General features: G+C 44.1%; 1 protein-coding gene across 1 annotated transcript; it reads left to right on the top strand.

The window, feature by feature from the left end:
• Window positions 1–156: 156 nt before the first annotated feature.
• On the top strand, window positions 157–4,718 carry ZFP36L2 (ZFP36 ring finger protein like 2). Its single transcript, XM_040430340.1, has 2 exons — window positions 157–413; window positions 1,103–4,718. The coding sequence occupies exons 1-2, from the start codon at window positions 363–365 to the stop codon at window positions 2,177–2,179; spliced, it is 1,128 nt and encodes a 375-aa protein (XP_040286274.1). The 5' UTR covers window positions 157–362; the 3' UTR covers window positions 2,180–4,718.
• Window positions 4,719–8,341: the final 3,623 nt, after the last annotated feature.

Below are 8,341 nucleotides of genomic sequence, written 5' to 3' on the forward strand. Positions count from 1 at the left end.
TGGGACTGCTCTGCCTGGCGGAAAGTCTACAAGCTTCTACCCAAGGAAATTGGCGGCGACCAATAGGAAGAGACCTGGCTGACGTCACAGCTGCAAAGGGAGGCGTTGCCCGGAGACCCCGGCTGGGTCAGCGTTCTATCCCTCCCACCGCGCGCCCTAGTAGCGTTTATATAGTGGTGCCTGGACGCGGGCTGGGGAGTCAGCTCGTTGCACTTATTTCAACTCCAATCAACCCAAGTGAATTCGGACCTGGCAGCCCTTCCCCTCCCCCCTCGGAGCCTTAGTCGTGGCTTATTCCATACCCCCTTTAGTAACGCAGGATCTTCTCGGTCCTCTGGACTCGCAGCAAACTGGATCTGGAAATGTCTGCCACCCTTTTATCCGCCTTCTACGACATCGACTTGTTCTGCAAGGTGTGTATGGCCTCGTGCATGCGGGGAAGGGGGGCACAAGCGTGGACCGTGGTGGGAGCTGCACGCTCACTTTGTGGCTGGGGGGTGGTGGAATGAACTTGGTGCAAAGTTTGGTGTTTGTGGGGTGGGGGGTGATTCTAGCGATTGTCTGCACCCCTAGTGTGGGGGGGTGTGAGCGTGCAAGAGTTGCCTAGTGTGCAAGGGTTAGTCCAGGAGGCCTTGTGTTCATTGTGAGTGTGCAAAAGTCAGTTTAAAAGTCCTTGGTGGCTGAGGGGGGGGGGAGAGAAATGAACTGGTGTGCTGGTCATGTGAGTGCAAGTTGCACAAAGCAATGTGGGGATTCAGTTTAGAGGGATTTAGGGCGAGCGTGCAAAGCAGGCGTCCGTTTCTAAGTGTTCGGAAGTTTGTGTGCAGCCAGAAGTTCTAGGAAAGTCCTGAGCGTGCATGCTGGAGTGAAGTGTGGCAGATGGCGGCTGGAGTGGGCGCTCGCTGTGCCTTTAGGAATTGGCAGAACCGAAAAGTGAGCAGCGCAGCGGCTGTTGGGTGTGATTGTGTTAATGTCACATTTTAGTGAGGAGTAGTAAATGGTTGCAGGAACTAGTCGAGCTGGCTTGGCGTGCGAGGGCTGCCGCGTGCACTGCTCCAGTCTGACCGCCTCTCTCTCTTTCTCTGCTTCTCTCCCATTTTAGAACGAGAAAGTCCTGAACAATCTGAACCTGAGCAGCATGCTGGACAAGAAGGCGGTGGGCAGCCCTGTGACTAGCCCGAACTCTAGCCTGATCCCAGGCTTCCTGCGCAGACACTCGGCCAGCAACTTGCAGTCTTTGGCCAACAACAATAATTCGTCCCCTAAGTTCTGCAACAACAACCTCAAGGAGTCCTCGGTCGTGAGCACCACCGCCTTGCTGAACAAAGAGAACAAGTTCCGGGACCGTTCGTTCAGTGAAAATGGGGAGCGTAGCCAGCATCTCATGCACCTCCAGCAGCAACAGCAGCAGCAGAAGTCCGGGGCACAGATCAACTCTACCCGCTACAAGACTGAGTTGTGCCGGCCCTTTGAGGAAAGTGGCACCTGCAAGTATGGAGAGAAGTGCCAATTTGCCCACGGCTTCCACGAGCTGCGCAGCTTGACCCGGCACCCCAAGTACAAGACGGAGCTGTGCCGTACCTTCCACACCATTGGTTTCTGTCCTTATGGTCCCCGCTGCCACTTCATACACAATGCAGAAGAAAGGAGGCAGGCACCTGGTGGAGGTACTGATTGCTTCAATGGCCAGCGCCCTAAGCTGCACCATAGCCTCAGCTTTTCTGGCTTCCCCAACCACAGCCTGGACTCCCCTCTGCTGGAGAGCCCGACCTCCCGTACCCCTCCTCCACAGCCCTCCAACTCCCTGTACTGTGAGGACGCTGTGCCCTGTGCCAACAATGCCTTCACCTTCTCTGGTCAGGAGCTGAGCCTCATCACCCCACTGGCCATCCAGACCCACAACCTCTCTGGCTACAACAATCCTGCAGCCTACTGCCGTCAGCAGCAACCAACCTCCTCCAACTCTCCCCCGCCGAGCCTCAACTTCCAACCCCTGAGACGTCTCTCCGAGTCTCCGGTGTTTGATGCCCCTCCAAGCCCACCCGACTCTCTCTCTGACCGAGAGAGCTACTTGAGCGGCTCCCTGAGCTCTGGCAGCCTGAGTGGATCTGATTCCCCAACCCTGGACTCGAACCGGCGCCTGCCCATCTTCAGCAGGCTGTCCATCTCTGATGACTGAGCCACCACCAACTACCCCCCCCCCCATGCCTGTAGGGGGTACTCTGGACTGGGCAGGCGAATGCTACCCAGGCTAGTATGAGTTATTTTTTTCTTCTTTGTTTTAATGATGCAGGCTTAATAGCCACCTGTCGAAAAACAGAGGGCGGTGCTGCAAAGCCCACAGCTGCTGCAGAACCTCTGTTTTAAAGAATTTAAAGGGCAAGTGCTGCCCGACTCTTGGTCATGTTGATTGATTTCTTTAAATAGCAGAACAGTAAAATGCTGTTCTGCAGTAGAGGTTGTGTGGCAGCTGGGGGTCTTTGGGCTCCACAAGCTGCCCTGGCGAATGGACTATAGAGGGTTTTTTTTTTTTTGCCCACCCTGCCTTTAAATACAGCGGAAGTGTCAGGGGCCAGTTTTGCCCCCCTGTATTTTGTCTAAAAAAAATAAAAGCTGCCAGTCTGTCCCCGCTCCTCCCTCAGTATGTGCTATAAAGACTCAGGAGGGTGAAGGAGGATGACCCAACTCTACGACATTGTAATTACAACAAGGACTAAACACTTGAACTGTTTGAAGCTGGCACTCGTGATGTTCCCTGTATTATTGTTGTTAAAAAAAAAAAAAAAAAACTTTTTTTTTTTGGTTTTTGTTTTTTTTGCCTTTTGTGCCTCTGCCAATTTTTATTTAATGGAAAGCAGAGTCGGAAAAAAAGACTCGTGGAGAAAGAATCCTGAAAGCTGAACAAAATGAAAAAAAAAAACTTGCAAAAGGGCAAACTTAACAAATAGAACAAAACTATTTTTTATAGAACTGTGGGGATTAGCGGGTGGGGAGGTGTCATTTTTTTTTTTCTTTGGGTGGGGGCGGGGGATAGTTTTATGCACCAGCAGGCATTCCATCTCTTGAAGCATTAGCACAGCAAACTTTGAGGGGGGAAAGGACACTTTACCTTTTCTTCCAAAGGTTTAATAAGAAAACACAACAGTCCAGTTGGAAGAAAAAAAAAACCTTTAAGCTTTTTTTAAAAAAAATTCACCATCCTGCCGAGAATATGCCTTAACAACAAGCAACCCTCTAAGATGTCTATTTCTGTAGCTTAACATGTACTTAAAAAAAAAAAAAAAGAAAAAAAAAACAACTTTCATTCCAAAGTTTAACATCAGTTCCATTTCCATCGCTTAGTGGGCTGTTTAGCTTAGAACAATTTTTTTTTTTTTTTTTTTTTTTTTTCGTTCCTCTATTTTGGAAGCACTCAGTTAGTTTATAATTGTTGAATAACTGCTGATTTATTATTTTTTTTTTTTTTTTTTTTATTATTATTATATTATTTTAGCTGTCTGAGTTGCTTGCCTGTCACTGCACACAACTCAATATGAAACTATTTAACTTATTTATTATCTTGTGAAAAATATACATTTGAATAATTTGTTCATACTGTATTTATCGGGTATGATGAAAAGCAATAGATATATATTCTTTTATTACGTTTAAATTATGATTGCCATTATTAATCTGCAAAAAAATGTTGAGTGTATGTTCTTTTCACAGTAATATATGCCTTTTTTTTGTAACTTCACCTGTTTTATTTTATTGTAAATGAGTAAAATCTTAATTTAAGAGATTGTATGTAATATTTATTTCATTAATTCCTTTTTTTTCCTTGTTTACGTTAATAAAAAAAGACAAAAAACATTGGTTTCTGTTAAGAAATCTCAGTGCTGTGGAAGTTTGAGGAATTTTTTTATTTTTTTTTTGTATGTTCCCCCCCACACACACACACTTTTTATTTTATTCCTGCCCCCTATACTTTTTTCTTGTAGCCCGTCCAAAAGAGCTAAAAAAAAAAGCATTATAATTTGACTTGAGTGACTCACTCAGAATTTCCATTATTATGATTTATATTTTTATTATATATATTTTTTTTCCTCCTCCTATTTTGTCTATTTCCACCGCTATCACTGTGATGGTATGTAGCAATAATTTGGGTCCCAGTATTATATTTCACAGTGCCTTTTAAAGAGTTCACACTTGCCTTAAATGTTTCTCAACCAAAAAAGTATTGTGTAAAGGTGTGATCAATTGAATGTAGGGATGGGATTTTTTATTTTTGTTTCTTACCACTTTGATTTAAAACAAAGGCCACCTATATTTTTGCATCTGAAACTTCATGCAGTACATGCAAGTGTCTTAAAATTTTCTAAATTAAACAAAGCCAAACGTTTTTTACATTAATTTGCCTTGATGGTAAATAGCAGAAACGTAGCTTTTTATTTATATATCTATATATATTATTTTTTTTGCCCTGTTTTTTTTTTTTTCTTCCCTCCCCTTGTACATAGTAGGTACCGACTGAGCACTATGTACTTTTTTTTTTCTTTATTTCTGAACTACTTTAACCAATATTTTTTATTTTATTTTTTTCTCCTGAATGTAACGAAAGGATGAGTTGACTATAATTATATGTATATATAATTAGTCGGTTCACTAAGAATTGTGAGACTGTAAAATTTGTACTGTAAATGTTTTGTAGTTCTCCCAATAAATTTTTGAAAATAAAACAAAAAACCTACCATGGATGTTTTTGTCTGTAAGGTGGGCTGTGTGTGTGTCTTTCGACTACAGGTTTGCTTTTGAACTGAAGGGCTGTTCTTGCAAAAGTTTTGACATTGTGGACTGTTCAGTAGGTACTTGCTGTGTTCTTCAGGCCTTCCGCTTATCACATGGTTGCGGCTGATCATTCACCAGTTGCACTTCCTGGTCTTTATATTGAAAGGGGAAAACCACATTTATTTATTTTTATTTTCTAATATATGCTTTATAAAGTAAATTTTCAATGTTTTTTATTTTAGTATTTTTTACCCACTTTATTTTTTATTTTTAGTATAGCTAGGATGTGGGTGTCTTGGATAGTTCCTTGGCCCTGCCACTTCTGTTTTATTCGAGCATTTTATATAACTTTTTAGATATATATTATATATTTTTAGTTTTTTGTTAGCATAGGATTAAAATACTAATGTTCTAAACTACTTTGTAGGGTCCTTATATCAGTGTCAAACACTTAAATCCTACACTTTAGTTGTATGGTCATGCAGTGATTGTATTACTATAGGAGGATGGGGGCAGTGTTTTTAGCGCATTTTATCTGTAAGGTACACACATACTCTTGGGCAAAACTAAAACTCATAACATTCAGTACAAAACGAAATAGGGCTTCTGAGCCCTGACCACACTGTCTTGGTGCAATTTCCTGATCCCTCGTTTCAAACTTGCTGCAGCCGCATGTTGTAATGTGGCCACTAGGGGCAGCATTCCCCTTGTTAGCATGTAGTTGACTTTTTTCGAAAAGTTTGTCACTTGTGTGCTAGTATTGGAAGGTTTATCATAGTCTGTTTTACAGAATACTGTAAGTACAGGTCCCAGAAAAAAACGAATGCCTGGAGTAAAGTGTGGCTTTCTATAGATTCCTGGCATTGATCAACAGTCATATGATTGGAGGATATATGAGAAGAGCTGCACTGTTTTTCCATACACACCAGATTTCCTGAATGTAAACCTTTACCACGGCGAGCTTTCCTCTCGAAACTGATAACGGAGAACAATAGCGAGTTCTCCAATATCCTGTTTTTCAGCCTCTGAAGTTTCTAATAAAGGATGTCCCCTTTTTTTATTAGATTTAGTGGTGAATGGGTGCTGAGTTTTGTAAGTAAATTCCCATGATGCAGCTATTTCATTGACCGGGGAACTTTGAAATTGGATTTTAGTTTGACTCATGAGTAGTTGTTTTGTTTTGCCCTGGAGGGCTGTTTACTGATCAAGATGATCAATGAATGGATCTTAAAGGGATTGTCCTATTAAGACAACTTATCTACTCAAAGGATAGGTGTTGAATTTCTAATCATGAGCATTTTGAATGGAGTGGAGGTCATACCTGCTGGGGATAGCCGGGTACATGTGCTTGGCTATCTCTGTCAGTCCCATTGAGTTGCATGGAGCAGCAGCACGCATGCATGTCAACCGCTCCATTCTCATGACTAACGGTCAGACCCCTGCCAATCGGACACGTATCCCCTATTTTGTGGCTAGGGGATATATTATCTTAATGGGACAACCCCTTTTAAGTTGTATCTGCTGTATATGTGTATACAGCAGTTATAGTGCATTTTTAACCCTTTTGAGTTATGCAGTGTCCTAGATGGCAGCACAAAGCCAAGAAGGAAGAATATGATTTCTGATCATGTGCCCAGTTGTGTAAGGCTGTGTCCAAAATGCAGCATGGTGCCGCAGATAGTACAGTGTGTGCTGGCCACATCCGTATGTCCGGTCTGTGGCTCTGCAAAAACGAGAGAACATGTCCTATTCTTGACCACGGCATGCACTCAGCCGGGATCCGTGTTTTGCGGACCAAAAACAGGGCTCATGTGCATGACGTATATGCTGGCCGAGTGCAGGCTGCCCCCCCCACTTCTAGATTCCTATCCTTGTCTGCAAAACGCACAATAGGACATGTTCTGTCTTTTTTTTTGCGGGGCCTTGGAACAGACGTGCAGATGCGTTAGTCTGCGTCTTTTGCGGCCCCATTGAAATGAATGGGTCTGCATCTGATTCGCAAATAATGCAGATAGAAACTGTGGCCCTGTGCATGAGCGCTAATACGAACATAAGGGCCTCATTCAGATGGGTGCATTGTACCTGGCCTCTTCTGTAGGCATCTAAGGGCTCGGTTCATTAGAACCACGGCGCTCAGTCGTTACATGGCCACAGTTAAATATGGGTTTGTCGTACCCCTCTGGATCAGGCCTAAGAGGTATTGCTGCAAATGTTCCAGCATAGACTAGTCACAGCAATTCAGGAGCGTTACCGTGTGTGGTGTAAAGGGGTGGCAGAGGAGGCACGGCTGTGGTAGTCTGCTGCCCACTGCAATAACGTGTCTTGGTGCCAGTTTGTACGGAGAGCTGGTGAAGCTTGCACACTGCCATCCATACGAACTTTGTGACCATTCCAGAAACTACTGATTGCAGGTTTGTGCATTTACTTCAGATTTATTAGGATACGTCTACACGGCAGTTTGGGCCGCTACAGGTGTCGCGCGACCAAAGATCGCAGTGTAGCAGGGCTGCCATAGGAATAAATGGGGTCACAACGCGACTTGCACGTATGCTACTACCGAAACATGCAAATCACAGAAAATCCAACACTGCTGCATTTTTGCATTTCAGGCATAGGTGTAGCTATAGGGGGTGCAGAGGTAGCAGTCGCTACCGGGCCCAGGAGCCTGAGGGGGCCCAAAGACCCTTGTGCCATATAAGACATTGGTATTATAGAAAGTGCATGCTGGTCAAAATACACCTCCGGCTGGAGAGAAGGGGTTAGGTCAAGAGTTTGGCATGGAGGGGGGAAAGGGGTGCTGTTTAAATTTTTGCCTCAGGCAGGACGAAGGCTATGTGCTTCCCGGCCCCTGGCCACAAAGCCCTGAGGGAAGGGGGGTCCAAGCTGAACTCCTGCACCAGGGTCCATGAGGCTTTGGCTACATGCACACAAACGTTGTTTGTTTCTGTGTCCATTCAGGTTTTTTTTTGCGGACCCATTCATTTCAATGGGTCCGCAAAAAATGCAGACAGCACACCGTAGCCCCGCAAAAGAAATAGAACATGTACTATTCTAGTCCGTTTTAGGCATTGTTCCAATGGATCCGCAAAAAAAAAAAACGGATGGCATACAGATGTCGTCCCTTTTTTTTTTTTTCTTTTTTTTTTTACGGACCGCAAAACACATACGGTCGTATGCATGTAGCCTGCTTTCAGTCACAGCAGACATGAGTCATACTGCGACCCCGTTCATTCCTATGGCTGCCCTGCTACACTGAGATACTCGGGCAAGCGACCCCTGTCGTCCCCAAAATCGCCGCTTATCCCTGCCCTAACGTGATATTTCTATGTATAATTATTTAATAGGAGGGGAAAAAAACATGGCTGGAAAATGCTGGGGATCATGCATGTTCATACATTCCTCTTCAGGAACACTACACATCTGGCTCCTCCGCTAATATATAGCAGCTGCGAAACTACGGCCTAGGGAAAGGCTGTGGGCAGCTAGATGTCACCCACTGAACGAAAACCTAAGAAATAGCTCATTTAAAAAAATAAAAAATTTATTGTTACCATGCCCTTCATAGATTATGAAT

This window comes from Bufo bufo, chromosome 4, assembly GCF_905171765.1.
Source record: "Bufo bufo chromosome 4, aBufBuf1.1, whole genome shotgun sequence".
In the NCBI taxonomy this organism is placed as follows: Eukaryota; Metazoa; Chordata; class Amphibia; order Anura; family Bufonidae; genus Bufo; species Bufo bufo.

Coding starts and splice junctions, on each gene's coding strand:
- ZFP36L2 (XM_040430340.1), top strand. CDS start 363: ATGTCTGCCACCCTTTTATCCGCCTTCTACGACATCGACTTGTTCTGC. Junction 414..1,102: donor ACATCGACTTGTTCTGCAAG/GTGTGTATGGCC, acceptor CTCCCATTTTAG/AACGAGAAAGTCCTGAACAA.